At 44.0% G+C, this 18718-nt stretch overlaps 1 protein-coding gene across 2 annotated transcripts; it reads left to right on the forward strand.

The window, feature by feature from the left end:
* The first annotated feature begins 293 nt into the window (after nucleotides 1-293).
* On the forward strand, nucleotides 294-11701 carry si:ch211-261d7.6 (zinc finger protein 420). Of its 2 annotated transcripts, XM_049584588.1 has the most exons (3): nucleotides 294-677; nucleotides 3163-4728; nucleotides 9990-11701. In XM_049584588.1, the coding sequence occupies exons 1-3, from the start codon at nucleotides 548-550 to the stop codon at nucleotides 11300-11302; spliced, it is 3009 nt and encodes a 1002-aa protein (XP_049440545.1). In that variant the 5' UTR covers nucleotides 294-547; the 3' UTR covers nucleotides 11303-11701. The 2 variants fall into 2 exon arrangements, with proteins under 2 accessions (XP_049440545.1, XP_049440543.1); XM_049584586.1 differs by lacking the exon at nucleotides 9990-11701 and having other exon boundaries at nucleotides 3163-9940.
* Nucleotides 11702-18718: the final 7017 nt, after the last annotated feature.

The raw sequence follows: 18718 nt of genomic DNA on the forward strand, positions 1-18718 counted from the left end.
TATGAAATAATAAGTAATAATAATGACGTGCAGTGTACAAGACTAATAATCTAAGAAGACTCCAGTCGTTTTTTTCCCTCACAGTAAACCCCCACTGACAATTATTAAGTACAATAATATTAAGTCTTAATATAATATAATATTATATATATATATATATATATATATATATATATATATATATATATATATATATATTAAGACTTTAATCAATGGATTCACTGGAGGTCCGTCGCTGACAGACAACAAAACAGAAGAAGAAGAATCCACTTCCGCCTCAGGATGCACCGCCACAGCCACACACAACTAGCTGTGCTGCTCATCACGTTCACATCACCATAGGCTGTATCATCACCTGCTAAAAACATAACAAGATGCAGCCTCTTAATGTGGTGACAGACTAGATTAGCATACACTTTTTTTTACTTTCTCACCTCGGTTCTTTGTTGAGTGACCGCTGATAAGAAAAAACAAATTAAAAAACAACTGTGGCGCTGTAAAGCTAACCAGCATTAGCTAGAGGAAGCTAGCAAACAGACACGCCAAGATGGACGAAGCTGCTGCTGCCGCTGCGATCAATGAGGACGGAGCTGCTAACAACCCCCGCAATGGAGACACAGTGTCTGAAAACAACGTCGGTTCGTCGGCTGAGGACACCGCCCAGGACACCGCTGATGGTAAGTATCCAGAAGTGGTCACTTGGCTAAATGCTCACGTTGTTAGCATTGTCAGTGCACCATCAGTGTGTTCAGGCGTGGTGACCTCCTACACCAACTTCACCACCGCAGAGACATGACAATATAACACTGCAGCTTTGTGGCTTGTCACTGAACGCCTACATTAGCATGGAGGCGCATTAATTTTCACTATTTTATATCCACCCCTGGTCTTTTTGCTATTTCATGTTCATTTGGATGATCAACAAGAGTCCTAAACCAAGCTGCTACTCAACCACAGTATGGTAATGCATTGTAAAGTGTTAGTGTAAGCATGATATAAGACATGCACAACAAGCAGTAACCTGTAGTAATGATAATATGAATATGAATAATAATAAAAATCAGATAACCAGACCTCAGAACACAAATATCAAACAGTGCTGAGCCCATACATGGACAGATGGAGGTGCAAGTGCAAAATAAAAGTCCAGTTTCATTTATAAATAGGTAAAACATGAAAGAGAAATAAGCTCACATAAGCAGGTACAATTTAAGTAAAAGAAATAACCATGTATATCAACAAATAAGATGCAAATATAAGAGATTATCTTATGTAAAGCAGATAGATTGCCAATAAAAGAACAAACAAACAAAAGTGGAGAAAATATGGAGGTGCATGTAAAGTAGTGACATGGTGATATTGAAACAAGCACACTATAAAAATGGAGCAACAATAAAGTAAAAATAAAACCCTATAAAATTGTTTTATTAAGCGTGGGTTTTCTTGTATAACTGAGTTTTAAAGGCACTTGAAAGCTGCAGTGGAGTCTGCTGATCTCACACTGAGGGGAAGGCTATTCGAGAGATGAGAGGCCGTCACAAAAAACGCCTGGTCACCCTTGATTCTCAATCTAGTCAGTGACACAGCTAAAATGTTTTGATCAGCTGATCTGATCTCATGTAGTGATGTAAAAAAGGGTTAGGAGGTTGTCACTGTAGTACTATTGAACAAAATTTATCATGTGGCCAGGCCACAGAAATGAAAAACTAACCTCCCAGTTATTGGTACTTTACGAGCCATAAAACATTGAGCAAATTCAATTTGTGATGTGATTCGTTCAAGCACAGTGTTGTTTTCAATTACAGAGCTAAAATTAATGCACGTACAGAAGCACTGCATTGTTGGGCTTTACTATACATTTACATACAATTAATAATATTTGTACAGGATGTAGTTCAGTGGTAGAGGGCATGGTTTGTATGTGGCTGTGAGTTCGATCTAAGGCATTTCCACTTTTGATTTACATATCTTATGCTTTTCTGTGGTATATGTTTAATCAGTGTTAACCATCTTGAAAAAACGCACAAGCTGTACCTTGAATTTTTAATTGAGACTGGTTGGTTTGGTGATAGGGGTTTTGGGGCTGTTCCTGGTTATGCAAACATGATTTTACTATTTAACAAAAAGGTCTGTCTCTGAAGGGTTGCTTTCTATAAATTGTCAGACACTTAAAAAATAATCTGAGCATGCCTGGGGCAAAAAAAACAAAACAGCACTTTAGTGGATGTATACTGATGTAACTGAATGGTTACCCTGCTTTGCTGCTGGCTGCAGCGGTCTGGCTTAATACTGGACCAGTATCAAAAATTATTGTTCCCATTAGTCATGAAGACACAAAAACATGCGGAAATAGGGTGTAATTACTAAACTTACCCTCTAACTTTATGTGCCAAAAACATGACTGTCAAGTGCCAGTTAAAGGCGCTTGCTCCTGTCATCTCAGGCTAGATTTTAGCTTTTCAGATGTGCAGTTCATCACTAGGTACTTCTGCCAATAAAAACAGCTCCACTGAGAATAAATCTGGTATTTTAAGCCAGATGTTTCACCTATCAGACTTTACAGTTCAGTGCAACTCCAGCTTTGATCAACAGAGGTGCTTTTAATTCTCTGATCTCTGATTCAGTTGTCAGGAGTCAGTTCAGATATAACCATTCATTTATTCAAGATATTCTGTCGTGTTATTAATAGGGCCAGTGTTTGCTGTTAGATTTGATTGTGAAAGTAGCATCAGGCTTGCCATGAAGAAAATCAGTGTTTTCCTTTCACAACCCTCTGTTGCAGCACCACAGTCTATTGCAATGTGGTAACGTTTGCCTGTTTAAAAATGCAACACGTTCTGCAGCAGTCATATCAAATAACTCCGTGATTTAACGTCACAAAGGTCATTTGGTGAAAGCACTGTATGTTTTAACCCCTCTGTAATAAAAATTATTTTTATGGGTAATGTTACATTTCCAGAACCAAATTTTGATAATCTAACTTGGAAAGCCTTGTCTTTGTGATTATACTGTAAATTCCAATCCGCTTTAAAATAAAGATATGTTTGCACCTGTGTTTTTGTGATTTGTGTCCTTTTTTTTTCTTTTTTTTTTTTCATCTTTCTTTCTTTCTCTGGAAACAGGAGTGGCTTTGACCTCCTATTTTCCCCTTTCTATTTCTAGGGGTTTTCTGCTGTCGGGATTGCGGGGAAGCCTTCAGAGAGGAGGCAGCCTACTTGGAGCATCGCCATCAGCACTCTCAAGAAAACGTGTATTTAGACGACCAGTTGGATGATTTACATGATGCAGAAAAGGACAATGAAACAGCTAATTTCTGTACTTTATGTTCACTCTCATTTGTTGAAACAAGTGAATTCCACTTGCATATGGAGAAGAGCCATGGTCGAACCTCTCAAAAGGAGTCTGGTATTCAAATAAATTCTGGGATAACAAAGCACCACACCTATGAATGTCCAGACTGTGGGAAATGTTACGGTGTGATCGGACACTTTCTCAACCATCAGCGGTCACACAGACAAGCCTCGAAATCTGTTTTTCATGACCTTGAACATTTGAAAAAAAAGTCGTTTCAGTGCGAGTCTTGTGGGCGGAATTATTCTCGCGCTTCAGCTCTGGATGCGCACCGTCGCTGTCATGAGGAGAAGTTAGTAAAGTCACGAAACAGGAGTTCGGGAGATGCATGTCCCACTGAGGAGTCAATAGTTGAAGCCAAGCCTGTTGAAAACCAGGCGAATGACACTCCTGAAAAAACTTTTAAGTGTTCATGTGGGAAAGCTTTTACTGCTCTGATGCGCCTTAAAACACATCAAAGATTTAGCCGCAACAGCCAGTGCTCTCCAGAGGAAAAGCAAGAAAAACCAAAGAAAGGCCTCAACGAGTTTTACTGTAGTGAGTGTAAGAAGGCTTTCAGCGGCCATATCGCCCTCTTTAACCATCAGCGATGGCATGAGAATCACTCACATGATTCTGCGAAAAGATACCCATGTGAGGAATGTGGGAAAGTATTTATGACTCTAACGTTCTACTACAGACATCAGCGCATGGCACACAGTGAAGAGACCCCGGCAAAGTCATTTCTTCATCAGGTGTGTCAGCTGCAGAAGAAGGCATTTGAATGTAAAGATTGTGGGCTAAAGTTTTCCAGGGCCTCAGCACTTCACTCCCATCAGCTTCATCACACGGATGTTTTCAGAGAAACGGAGAAGGAGGCTCAGACGGGCACCTCTCTGCTACCTCAACAGAAAACTCTGGAAAGCGAAACAAAAGACACTGAGCAGGAAGAAGTGAAATCGGAGAACGTGCTTCCCACCAGTATAACTGAAGAAGACTCACATGCAAATGAGACTGATGAAGAGTTGGAGAGTTATGAACCTGGGGACTTTAATGTACAGGTGATCAGTGCGAGTGAATCTGAGGACGAGCCCGTCCAAGACCTCAATCCTGATCTCGAGCTGCTGTGTGAATCAGATCAGGAAGTAAGAGATGACGGCAGCGCTGGAGTTTCCTCTGGTATCCCTGTTTCAAAACCAGGGCTGGATTTGAAAATTGTACAAATTGACTTTGGGGAAGCTGACGAGCCGTGTGCGCTGGTAGCGAGGGAAGCCGAGAGTAAAACAACAGGAGAAAGATTTGATTGTCCAGAGTGTTACCGTTGGTTTTCTAGTGCTTCATCACTGCGTGTTCACAGAATGTGGCATGGCGTTCGTAAGAGGAAACAGCAGACTCAAGGTCAGTCAGTGGCAGCTCACACATGTGACACATCTGGACACGAAACCAGTAGCTATGCAGCACACTGCAGTGACATACAACAACACAAGAATCAAAACACTAGCAATGATGATGATGAGGCAGAGGGACTGGAGAAGAAAAATTTGACATGTAATGAGTGTGGTAAATGCTTCTCACGTTTATCTGCTTTAGTCTCCCATCAGCTGCATCATCCCAAAAGAAAACAGTTTCAATGCCCACATTGCATGATGTCTTATTCGTATGCAGCCAGCCTGTTTAATCATATGAAAAACTGCTCCACACAGAAAAAGGAGAATATTTCAGCCACTAAGAAAGAATACAATCCAAAGAAAACCCTCCTAGGCCCAAAGATTTATCATTGCGAACAGTGCGGGAAAGGTTTTTGGTCTCTAGGAGCTTACTCCCACCACAAGCAAAGTCAGACTCAGTGTGTAGATTTGAGGCTAAGAAAAGGGGTCACAGAGTCTTTGCACTCTGTTAATGGACACCCGCGCTTCAAGGTTGCATGTCCAGTGTGTGGTAGAAAGTTTCGTCACAAAGGCATTATGGCACTGCACATGCGAAAACACGAAAACGGGAATCACAAGTGTGAACTCTGCAACAGATCATTCCGTCTCTTCTCCAGCCTCCTCAGACACCAGGTTGTGCATAATGACCAGTTACTCCCACCACCCATTAAGTCTTTTCAGCATCAGGTGGAGCAGCTGAAAAAGAACACCTACAGCTGTCCTGACTGTGGGAAGCTGTTTTCACGGGCAAAAGCACTTCAGTTTCACATGAAAAGCCATGGGTACGAGACTGGGCACTCGCCATCATCGCCAAGATCTGCTGTCACGCTTGAGGATCTGCAGTGCGCAACGTGCCTCGCACATTTCAGCAACAAGGCCTCTTTGAGGGCTCATCAGAAACTTTGCATTAAAAGAGAACCCTCAGAAAATAATGATTCCCTGACAAGGCACAAAGATAGTGTGGATGTCAGCAGACAGAAAAGCTCTGAGCAAATAACAGTACATACTGAAGTAAAGAGTGAAATAGACAGTGGGAAGCTAAAGATGGAAATTCAAACAGACGAAGGCAACTTAGAAAACCCAGGCACAACCAATTTGAAATACAAATGCAAAAAGTGTGACAGAAGCTTTTCAGTAGTCGGAGCTTTAAATTTTCATAAAAGAATTCATGCTGAAGGTTACAAATCTATAGAAAAAGCTAACTTGGGCATGCCCATAATGCTTAAGAAACCTAAGCAGGAAGAGCCGAGTAAAGGACTATTTCACTGTTCAGACTGTGGGAGGAGATTCATGTCCAACTCTGCCCTCGGCTCCCACAAAAGATGGCACAAAGAAAAGAAATTTTCACGATCCTTGCTTAAAGATGATGATTTGAAATCCGTTAGCCACAAGACAGAGGACGGACCTTTTCAGTGCCACAAATGTGGCAAACAGTTTTTTAACCATCTTGTTCTCCAGCGCCACCAGACGTTTAATCCTCAGTGTCAAACCAAAACTGAGCCTGAGCCTGGTTCTGGCAAGAGTGTCGAGAGCAACAGCACACTGGAAAATTCAGAGTTTTCGTGTCCAGAATGTCACAAAACATTTGAGCAAGGCTCAATTCTGGCTGCCCACTATGAAAATGAACACAGTAACACTTTGACAGCTGGAGATCATCAAGGAGACGGGCTCGGCGTGGTTGAACAAGTCCCCGAACACGTTAAAGTCAACTTGAATGGGAGTAAGCCCGTGTCATCAACACTGATGCCAAAAGCTCACCAGTGTCCTTTCTGCTCTTTGGTCTTTGCTAAAGCAAGGGGTCTGCGTGCCCACAAATGGCAGGCCCACTCAAAGAGGACAAAAGGTAAAAAGCCGGATATTTTGAGAATGAAACCGGTGCCCATTGCCCCAAAGAGTGAAGTCAAACAGATGCACGACATCAGTACAGTGGCGGTGAAAAATAGCTCTGTTGCCAGAGGAAAGAAGAAAATCCCATCAGACCCCACACCACACGTGAACTCTGTCCTATGCCTCGACTGTGGGAAGCAGTGCAGTTCTCCCAACACCCTCCTTGACCATAAGAAGGAGTGCCTGGTGATCCAAACTCCTGAAACTACGGCAGAGGTTTCCCCACCCCTGAGCCGCCTGTCTGAGCATACAGCCAAATGCCTCTTCAAGTGTGATAAGTGTGGGAAAGCTTTCCAAACAGAGGAACAACTGGGAAGCCATAAAACCAAGGCAAAAAGCCGACCTTATTGTTGCGCCCTGTGCTGCCACGGCTTTTGGACTGAGAACCAGCTGCAGCAACACCTCGCCTGGCACGATGAAGTCCGCTGTCGTCTCCCCAACGAGGTTCGCTACAGGCTCAGCGCTGCTATGACCTCAAAGCCTTTAAAACCCAACGTCCCCTCTGCTGACGCCACAGGGACGTCCTTTCCATGCCCAGACAGCAAGTCACAAAGTAGCCATAAGTGCCAGCATTGTGGCAAAGCCTTTCTCTCACCAACTGCATTACAAAAACACGAAACTCAGCACTGTAACAACGACTCATATCATTGCTCTATCTGCCCCAGGACCTTCAGTGAGATACAGGACCTTATCGATCATCATCAGGAATGTATCGGTGATTACAAAAGGCAGAGTGATGCCCCCGCTGCTGTCTCCTCAGGAGATACCAATGGCCTTACTTGCCTCGAATGTGGAACTACTTTTTGTCAAGAAACTGATTTGCACCAGCACTACATTGAACATGCCCGCAGAGTGTATTAAGACTATACAACCTGAAAAGGACTGAAGTGAAGACACTGTAGATTGTGGATTTTTGTTTCTTTTGGCGGTTGCCAAACTACTTAAATATGTTAAGCTATAAATTTGCTTAGGCTAATTAGAGACATTCTTTCCCTATTTGTTTCTGTATTTTTAGAGATTCTTCATATTTTGAAAAGCAGTTCCTTATGGGTTTTTTTTCCAATCTCAGGCTTTCCTTTACACTGGATTAGTATGTGTACAAATGTTTAGGAATAACCCCTTTTATAAACTTGTGTTGCAATGTCTCAAATGTGTAGTTTTGAGCCACCATTTGATTTGCCCCTGTTTTGAGTAGACCTGTAATCAGTTGAACGTCATGAGCCAATTACTGGCTGGAGTGTGGTAGTTCATAACTAGATATATTAAAAAAAAAAAAAAAAAAAAAAAGAAGAAGAATTAGAAACATTTATGCATGTAAATGTTTTTCCTCATTCTTTTAAAATCATCTCAAAATTGAAAAGTGGAGCTAAGACACTACCTTTTTCCGAGTCTATGAGAACATTGAAATATTTCTGCTAACATACTAATTTTGCTTGTGTCCTTTTAAATAGGTTACGCAGAGTTAAATGAAGTTCAACAATGTACATTGTGTGAATTGGTTAAAAAAAGTCCTGATGTTGAACACTGCAGCCATTTACTACCATAAATCAAATTTACCAGTCAAAGAATTGTTTGTTACCTACAACATGTTTTGCATTAATCGATGTGAAAGCTCCCATGTTCTTTCCTTTTCAGTGTTATATTTCTATGTTGTGGAGAGACTATTCAGTACTTAAACTAAAATGCGATTATGTTCTTGTAGAATAGTTGTTAGTTTACTGTACCACTTATGTAGTGGAGAAAAAAAGTATTTGTATTGTATAAGAGATGTTACTTTGTTATATTAATTTAAAGACTTTCTTTTCCTTATTTGACCAACATACCCTTTGACTACTTGTTTAACTTGCTGTTTCTGAACAAAGAAGAAAAAGTGCTCTAAAAAGTTAAAAATAAATAGATTTTTTTTTTTTGCGTGAATTACTGGGTTGTGTGATTCATTCAGCCTTAGATAAGTCATGCATTTTTGTGGGATCAGCTGTCTGGTTTGTTATATTTCTTTTTTGTGATTGATACTCATCTTGTGATGAATTAGCACTGGCCATGTATTGGGTTGTTATCAGAAACATTTTTTAAAAATCATGCGAAGACCAAAGTTAGAAGGAAAAGTAATGATTTCAAAAACACCGCATTATGGATACGGAGCCTGGAGTGTGCCATCTGAATAGTTAGACTTTTGTAGTGTTAACAGCAATATTGTAGTCAAGAGCACCTCAGCTGAGATCAAGTCATGACCAAGATGAGTGTAACAAGACCGACACAAGACTCTTGACCAAGGCAAGGCATGTCCCGCACTGCAAGATGGACTTACAATAAAATGTGGAACATGCAAACTACAGGCACTTCTGACAGCTGCTTCTTGTATCTCTCACGTGACAGTACCAGTAAAGGGAGAAGGGAGGGGTGACAGCCCTTAATAGTAACAAGGGTTTAAAATCAGAAATGATTCGTTATTGGTTGCATATGAAACAGGAAGTTTTACATCCAAATACCGTAATGATGCTAATAAATACATCACACAATGCACAGGTAATTCAGTGATATCCTTGCAGTTGTGGCCCTCACCGGTCCTGTAATAAAATCCTGAGTCCTCGACCAATCTCAAGTACTACAACATTGGTTTACTAATGGCATTATAAAAAGGTTTTAAAAAAGAAAAAAATATTGCATTTGCCAGGTAATGATTTTGTTCATTTTTTTCTGTCTGGAAATTATCAATAAATAATTAAAATTTAAAATGGAATATAAAAAATAATTCTAAAAAGACTTACTAATTAATATTTTGACCCTGAATCATCATACATCTGTTTCCTACTTAAATATTTAAAATGTCGATTTTATGATTGCTTTAATTGGTAGACATATTCTCATAAAGATACTTAAGCAATTATCCACTAACAAATAAGTCAGAGCAATTGTGGTGTAAGACTGTAAGACTTTGAGTGGCACATTGCAGGTTCTGTAGATAGGTCACAGATAATCTACTTGCTTTACAGGCATATTTTGTTTTAATGCACAAACTCTGAGATTTTAATGATTTTATGAAGCGTTAAACCTGACTCAACACTTTTAATTGCACCCCTCATCTGTGAACGAAGAGAAGAGCCACAACTCAGTCTTGTAAGTTTTACCTGCTATAATTAAAAAGCTTTGCCATTGAGAGCAGGCTTTTTAGCAGGCGGCTACATTTCAGCTGAGCCATCACAGAAAAATTAGTTTATTAATAAAATCACAAGATCTCTATTGGTTTATTTAATATACTATATAATAAATTGAAGTTCAACTGAAGTATGTAAAATGACTATTTGTACATATAAAATATCTAAATTGGTTCTTCTTCTTTTCTAGTCAAACAGAGCAGCATTACATGTGAGGATTGTGGACTGGAGTTTACACACTGGGACGTCTTCAAGACACACCTGCACCAGCATGCCCTGGAAGAGGAGGAGGAGGAGGAGGACGCCCAGACGGGAGTCAACATGAATTCTGCAGCAGAACTGGATTCTGGGAAAGCAGGCGAAAACAAAGGTGAAAAAACGGGCGGTGATGCAGATGGGTGTGACATGAGCAGTTCATCGCAAACACAACCCTCAGACTTGACACAAGTTGTCAAGTTTACCTGCTCGGTCTGTGGGAAGGTTTACAAATATTGGTCTCCATACTTAAAACACCAAAAGGTGTGTGGAAAGCCCACAAAAAAACCCCCACAGAGTGTCCAGAATCTACGTGATTATCAGTGTCCAGACTGCGGGATGTCCTTTATCAGGCGAGCGCGGCTGCTTGGTCACCTGAGAGTTCACAGGTCGTTTAACTCAAAGCCTCCCAGATGTGATCAGTGTAACAAAGACTTCAGCTCTCTAAAGGCATGGATGGCTCACGTCGATCTCCACAAACAGAGACCATTTTGGTGTTTAAGTTGTGCCAAAGGCTTTAATGACGAGGCATCACTAGATGAACACCTGTGGTTTCACAGTCTGAAGGAACACAAGTGCGATATTTGCAGCAAGAGCTTCAACTTGCCCATACAGCTCAGGAACCACTACAGATCCCACACTAGGGCAAAACCTTACTTGTGCAAAATCTGTGGCAAAAGCTTCATCAGTCCTGGAAAACTAATTTTTCACAGAAGAAAGCATCTTAGAGCTCATGTTGCGTCCAGCGGGATCCCTCTGGGGATCAAGAATTCTGCGATTATTGCAAAGAAGCAAGCGATTAAAAAACAGAGACTTATGCTAGCTACTGTCAGAGAGGTGCCAGAGATGTATGCAAACATGGAAAGGCTGCCAGGAAATAAAGAACGCATGAGAGAAGAATTTGGAAAGCTGTTTGAGGATGCAGACTCTGAGGACTCAGATTCTGAGGACTCAGATTCTGAGGACTCAGATTGTGGAGATCCTGCGCATCACTACAGGCTTTCAAAACCACCCCGCTCGGCTGGATCTGATGCACCTGATGAGCTGCAATCAGAAACTGTGCAGCCCCAAACAGGACAGGAGGTGGACGAGAGTGAGTCCCAGGAAACAGACACGTACACGGAGCATAAGTATTGGGAATGGGAGTGTATTGACTGTGATATGGGCTTTGATAAAGTGGAGGAGCTGCATTTGCACTACATACAACATGCTACTGGAGAGCTGCCGATACCACAGGATGATATGTAGGGTTGAAACACACAGATGCAATAATTTCCTCATACTTGTGTCTTTCTTTACCTTTGCCTTTTTTTTTTAAACTTTTCTTACTGTAGAGATGCATAGTTAGGATTAAGAAACAAAGGGGCTAACGATTAAGGGTTAAGGATTGACAGTTATTGTCGACGACTTTGCTAAAACAGTTCCTTATAGCTAGTCCACCACTGTCACGCTACGGAAAGCATAATAACCTTGGAATGAATGATAATATGTACAACATAGTAAACCTCAACCGTCCATGCCTGATGCTTTGAAATTATACTGCAGGTTTTCAATGTATGTTATAAACTGAGGTGAATGTTAGGTGTTGCAAAGCACTGTCATGAACCAAAGGGAAAAATAAACTCAGAAAATGTGAGTAAAGCTACCTCTCTCTACTTGTAAAATGAAATGAAATAAAATGCATTCAAAATGTTTTTAGTGTTTGTCTTTATGTGCAGTGGAAAACTCTGCAAAATGCAGTGCATGCACAGAGATGACCCTCTTAACAACACTGCCCATAATGGATTGCCAAAGCTTCACAAGGCCTTCTTGATTGTAAGGGGTGTAAATGGACCTGCACTTGTATAGCACCTTTCTCATCCTCTGACCACTCAAAGCACTTTTTACACTACAAGTCACATTCACACACACAGTCACACACCGGTGGCCGAGGCTACCATACAAGGTGCCGCCTGCTACAGCCACCAGGGGCAAGTTGGGGTTCAGTATATTGCTCAAGATCGCTTCGACATGCAGACTGGAGGAGCCAGGGATCGAAACGCTGATCTTCTGATTAGTGGACGACCCGCTCTATCTTCCTTCTGAGGCACGGGAGAGAGATAAGATAAGTTAAGATAAAACTTTATTATCCACCGTAGTGGGAATTTGTCTTCGGCCTCTCCAGACACACAACAGAAAGGAAAAGAAAAGTAAAGTTGTGCAAATAGGCAAAAAACAGCAACAGCAGGTACAATCATGTGATTTTCAGAGTATGTATGGCATATAGAATGAAAGATTTCTTATATATGTTCCAGTTCGCCCTCAGGACTCTGAATTTGCAGCTGGATGGAAGCAGTTCAAAATAAGGGGTGTGAAGTATTCCCAGATATCTGTCTGGCCTTCCTGACAACTGCCCCATTGAACAGCTCACCAAGTCGGAAGTGTGGCTTACCAACCACCTTCCCTGCAATTTTCACAATTGAGGAAAGCTTGTTTTTCTGCCTCACATTCAGATTCCCATACCAAGCAGCTATATTAAACTGCAAGATGCTTTCCACAAGACCTCTGTATGCCATTTCCAATATGTGACTGCTTACACCAAAGCTCTCCAATTTCCTAATTAAAAACAGTCGCTGATTTGTTCTCTTAAAAATGCTATCTGAGTGCTCATTAAAACTCAAGGTGGGATCAATGATTGCACCCAAATACGTAAAATGATCCACAACCTCCACAGGCTGGTTGTTAAGCACGACAGGGGTAACATTAGTAACTCCCTTAGTATGTACTTCAAGTTCTTTTGTTTTGGCCACATTCATTTCCAAATAACTGGCCTGGCACCAGTCCTGCAATACCGAAACATATCTAAATGAGCTTCCTTGGTGTTGGGTTGAGCACCAGGTGTAAGACAACATTTAAAAAAAGAGGATATTTAGTGCCTTTATCTCAGCATTTCATTCATTTCTGTTAGGAAAACTAAAGTTTGGAATATTATTTAAGATATGTACTTTAAAAATCCCTCCTCCGAGAACCGTCACCTTATCGTGGTGGAAGAGTTTGAGTGCCCTAATGACCCTAGGAGCTATGCTGTCGGGGGCATTTTGCCCCTGGTAGGGTTTCCCATGGCAGATTGGTTCTGGGCGAAGGGTCAGACGAAGAACGGTTCAAAAGACCCTTCATGATGGTTATGATCAAGGACAAGTGTACCCGGCCCGGAGGGTTACCGGGGCCCCGCCCTGGAGCCAGGCCTGGGGTTGGGGTCCGTGGGCGAGCGCCTGGTGGTCGGGCCTTCGCCCATGGGGTCCGGCCGGGCCCAGCCCGAACCGGCTACATGGGTTCGTCCCCCTGCAGGCCCACCACCCGTAGAGGGATCCAGAAGGGTTCGGTGCAATGTGGATTGGGCAGCAGACCAAGGCGGGGGCCTTGGCGGTCCGATCCTCGGTTACAGAAGTTGGCTCTTGGGACATGGAATGTCACCTCTCTGGCGGGGAAGGAGCCGGAGCTTGTGGAAGAGGCTGAGCGTTACCGGCTAGATATAGTCGGCCTCACCTCGACACATAGTTCCGGCTCTGGAACCCTAGTCCTTGAGAGGGGTTGGACTCTCTCCTTCGCTGGAGTTGCTCCAGGTGAGAGGCGGAGGGCTTCTGATAGCCCCCAGACTCTCTGCCTGTACGTTGGGGTTTACCCCAGTAGACGAAAGGGTTGCTTCCCTGCGCCTTTGGGTTGGGGAACGGGTCCTGACTGTTGTCTGTGCTTATGCACCGAACAACAGTTCAGAGTACCCACCCTTTTTGGAGTCCCTGGGACGGGTGCTGGACAGTGCCCCAACCGGGGACTCCATTGTTCTGCTGGGGGACTTCAACGCTCATGTGGGCAATGACAGCGGGACCTGGAGGGGCGTGATTGGGAGGAACGGCCTGCCCGATCTGAACTGGAGAGGTGTTCAGTTATTGGACTTCTGTGCGGGTCGCAGTTTGGCCATAACTAACACCATGTTCAAACATAAGGATGTCCATCGGTGCACGTGGCACCAGGACAGCCTAGGTCGCAGGTCAATGATCGACTTTGTAGTCGTATCATTTGACCTGCGGCCATATGTTCTGGACACTCGGGTGAAGAGAGGAGCAGAGCTGTCAACTGATCACCACCTGGTGGTGAGTTGGATCAGATGGTGGGAGAAGACGCCGCGCAGACCTGGCAGGCCCAAACGAACAGTGAGGGTCTGCTGGGAACGCCTGGCGGAAGAACCTGTCCAGATGATCTTCAACTCCCACCTCCGGGAGAGCTTCAACCGCGTCCCGAGGGCGGAGGGGGACATTGAGTCCGAATGGGCCTTGTTCCGCTCTGCCATTGTTGAGGCGGCGGTTGCGAGCTGTGGCCGCAAGGCTGCTGGTGCCAGTCGTGGCGGTAATCAGGCTGAAGAAGGAGGCCTACAGGGCATGGTTGGTCTGTGGGTCTCCGGAAGCAGCTGAAGGGTACCAGCGGGCCAAGCGGAGCGCGGCGGCGGCAGTCGTGGAGGCAAAAACTCGGGCGTGGGAGGAGTTCGGTGAGGCCATGGAGGAAGACTATCGATCGGCTCCAAAGAGGTTCTGGCAAACCGTCCGGCGCCTCAGGGGGGGAAGGCGGCAACTTGCTCACACTGTTTACAGTGGAGGCGGGGAGCTGCTGACGTCAACTGGGGACATTGTCGGGCGGTGGAAGGAATACTTTGAGGAGCTGCTCAATCCCACCAACACGTATTCCAGTGAGGAAACAGAGACGGGGGTCTCAGGGGCGGGTCGTCCAATTTCTGGGGCAGAAGTCGCCGAGGTGGTGAAACAACTCCGAGGCGGCGGAGCCCCGGGGGTGGATGAGATTCGTCCCGGATATCTCAAGGCTCTGGATGTTGTAGGGCTGTCTTGGCTGACACGCCTTTGCAACATTGCGTGGACATCGGGGGCAGTGCCTCTGGAGTGGCAGACCGGGGTGGTGGTCCCCATTTTCAAGAAAGGGGACCAGAGGGTGTGTTCCAACTACAGGGGGATCACACTCCTCAGCCTACCCGGTAAGGTCTACTCCAGGGTGCTGGAGAAGAGGGTCCGGTCGATAGTTGAACCTCGGATCGAGGAGGAGCAATGTGGTTTTCGTCCCGGACGCGGAACCGTGGACCAGCTCTTTACCCTCGCCAGGGTGCTGGAGGGGGCATGGGAGTTCGCCCAACCAGTCCACATGTGTTTTGTGGATTTGGAGAAGGCTTACGACCGTGTCCCCAGGGGCATCCTGTGGGGGGTGCTCCGGAGTATGGGGTGGGTGGCCCCTTGCTAAGGGCCATCCAGTCCCTGTACCGAAGGAGCATGAGTCTGGTTCGCGTGGCTGGCAGTAAGTCGGACCTGTTCCCGGTGAGGTTGGACTCTGCCAGGGCTGCCCTTTGTCACCGGTTCTGTTCATAACTTTTATGGACAGAATTTCTAGGCGCAGCCGAGTGGTGGAGGGTGTCAGGTTCGGTGATGGGAGAATCTCGTCCCTGCTTTTTGCGGATGACGTGGTCCTCCTAGCTCCATCGAACAGTGACCTCCAGCTCTCACTGGGGCGGTTCACAGCCGAGTGTGAAGCGGCTGGGATGAGAATCAGCACCTCCAAGTCCGAGGCCATGGTCCTCAGCCGGAAAAGGGTGGATTGCCCACTCCAGGTCAGGGGGGGAGGTCCTTCCTCAGGTGGAGGAGTTTAAGTATCTCGGGATCTTGTTCACGAGTGAGGGTAGGATGGAGCGGGAGATTGACAGGCGGATTGGGGCAGCGTCAGCAGTGATGCGGGCGCTTAACTGGTCCGTTGTGGTGAAAAGGGAGCTTGGCCAGAAAGCGAAGCTCTCGATTTACCGGTCGATCTTCGTTCCAACCCTCACCTATGGTCACGAGCTCTGGGTAGTGACCGAAAGAATGAGATCGCGAATACAAGCGGCCGAAATGAGTTTCCTCCGCAGGGTGGCTGGGCTCAGCCTTAGGGATAGGGTGAGGAGCTCAGACATTCGGGAGGGACTCGGAGTAGAGCCGCTGCTCCTCCACATCGAGAGGAGCCAGTTGAGGTGGTTCGGGCATCTGGTAAGGATGCCTTCTGGACGCCTCCCTTGGGAGGTGTTTCGGGCATGTCCAACCGGGAGGAGACCTCGGGGCCGCCCCAGGACACGCTGGACAGACTACATCACCCGGCTGGCCTGGGAAGAGCTGATGGAAGTGGCTGGGGAGAGGACTGTCTGGGCTTCCTTGCTGAGGCTGCTGCCCCCGCGACCCGGACCCGGATAAGCGGAGGACGACGACGACGACGACGACGACTTTAAAAATCCCTCAAGATAACGCACTATGAAGACCTGAACACAATATTCACAGAGCCTTTATGAACAGCCTTGTTCTGCATGAGAGTAGCGCGCAGCTAACCAACAACCAAAGAGCTAACAGACCAAGTGCCATGTAGGAGAAAACAGAATTCATCAAAAAAGAAGCCTTGTATGTATGTTTAAAAAAGAAAAGAAAAACAATACAGATTTGTTGAGTTGTATAAAAATTAATAAAATTAAAGGAAAATAATCTCTGAGGTGATATTCACAGGAAATAATCTGCTTAAAATTCCTCATTTTACATAAACTTCCTGCAGTTATTTTGTTCACCATTTGGGTTAATTGTACAATTCATCAGTTGTCCTGTATGTTATTATTATGCATTTAATATAATATCAACTATTCATATCACTCACTCAAGGATTGTCAGTTTACTCAGTAATAGAAAAAGGACACCCTAAGGGAAAAGGTTGGGAACCGCTGGTTTAAACAACTGAAAGATTTGGAATAATTTTGAGTAAACAGTCTGAATTTAGAAGCCCCCAGGCACTATTTTTCCCAGTATGTTTTACCAACATTACTTATGCCAGGGGGCGTTTTAAAATATGTTATGTGTACTGTGGGGTTTTTGTATATAGTACTGTTTTTTTTTTTTGTTTTTGTTTTTGTTTTTTTTAAAGTAATTTATGGCTTTATAGTTATGCCACAGCAACACATTTTTTATGGATGTTACACCTATAATATAACCTTTTCCAAAAGTGTCAAAACTAAATTGAAACAAAGGCAAAATCTTGCGTGTTATAGAAGGTGCAGTGTTGTTAGGAGCTGAAGCAGTGTATTTAAAAATAGCAAGGGCTGAGATATTTGAGCAGAACCAACGGTGCGGGGCATCCGTGTATTTGATCGCTCATAAAAACCATTACTACGAGATTATATATGGTCGATTGATCATCAGTCTGCCACAATCAGCAGTTTGAAGTTTTAATGGTTTGCACCGTAAGTAATGGCTGAGTTATTAATACAGTGAGAGCTAATGGAGCTCAAGAGACTTCGACATAATCTCATTAATTATAAATCCTGTCATTATGAGTTTATGCATGGTTGATCAGCTTGCCATACTGAGCACTTTCTAATTCTAATGCGGTTTCTACAGTGCTGTGCAATGTATGGGGTATGAATAATATGCATTATGGCTGTAGCTACAGAGTTTTAAAATACATCATTAACAACTAGAGGACATAACAGAGAAGGCTACAAATCATATTTTAGCTATAAAGTATTTCATTAAATATGTAAATGTTAAAAATATTGAGATATGAGCAGTCATAGCATTAATGATGCAGCATAGTGCACTGATAGACTTGTTTATTAGTATATGAGGTTTTCAGGGACTGTAATAATTGGGTTTCACAGTGGGTGCATCCCTGTGACGATCCGACATCACATGCTGCTTTGCTGTTTATTCAGTCTTACTTTGCTGTGTCTCAGGGACAATTCCCCCCCCTAGAATTTTTGAGTAAGGATGTTATGTAATTTAACCAAAAAGGCTTACAGTGCCAGTAGTAACTGCAGTGCCATTTTCCTATTACTTGCAGCACTATTTCTCAGTCTAGATTATTTTGGTGTGAGTTGCAGAGTGTTGGAGATCATGGGTAGAGATGTCTGCACCCTCTCCCACTAGATGGCACTCAGCTTGTGGTACTCGAAGCGCCAAAAAATACATTTGAAAAACTCAAAAGCGATGTCTTTTTTCCAGAAATCATGACTCACTTACTCAGATAATCCACAGACCTTGTTGTGAGCAGTTTCATGTAGGAACTGCTTTCTTTCTATCAAACTACACCTGCCAAATGCATCACCATGCAGGAGGAAGTGTGCATCTGCTGCAAGCTCACCTAGCACCACTGACTTTTTTTTAGCACCACAAGCTGAATTTTGCACATTGTAGTTTCTGTAATGGTGTGTTTTTTATGGGGTGACGTTTTTAATGTCAGCCCAACCCCTAGGCCTGGAGAGCCAATGTGCTGACTTTTGTCCTGCTCCTCTCCTCAGACCAATCTGGTAAAGTTGATGAGAGTGGAAGCCTTTCACAATGGATGCCTCAGATAAATATGCCAAACAAAATCTCCAACCTTCACAAACAGAAAGAAGAAATCACACACAGATGTTTGAGATGGCTAGGCCATGTCCTAAGATTAGAGCAGGGCTGGATGACAAGAGTCACCTCAAGATGGACACCACCAGGCAAAAGAAAACCCGGAACGCCCAAAACCACCCGGCACAGAACTGTGACACTGGAGTTGGAAAACATGAACCTATCATGGGGAGAGGCGCAACATAATGCCAAGGATAGAGTGCAATGGAAAGAGCTCACTGAG

Source organism: Epinephelus fuscoguttatus, linkage group LG8, assembly GCF_011397635.1.
Source record: "Epinephelus fuscoguttatus linkage group LG8, E.fuscoguttatus.final_Chr_v1".
Classification (NCBI taxonomy): Eukaryota; Metazoa; Chordata; class Actinopteri; order Perciformes; family Serranidae; genus Epinephelus; species Epinephelus fuscoguttatus.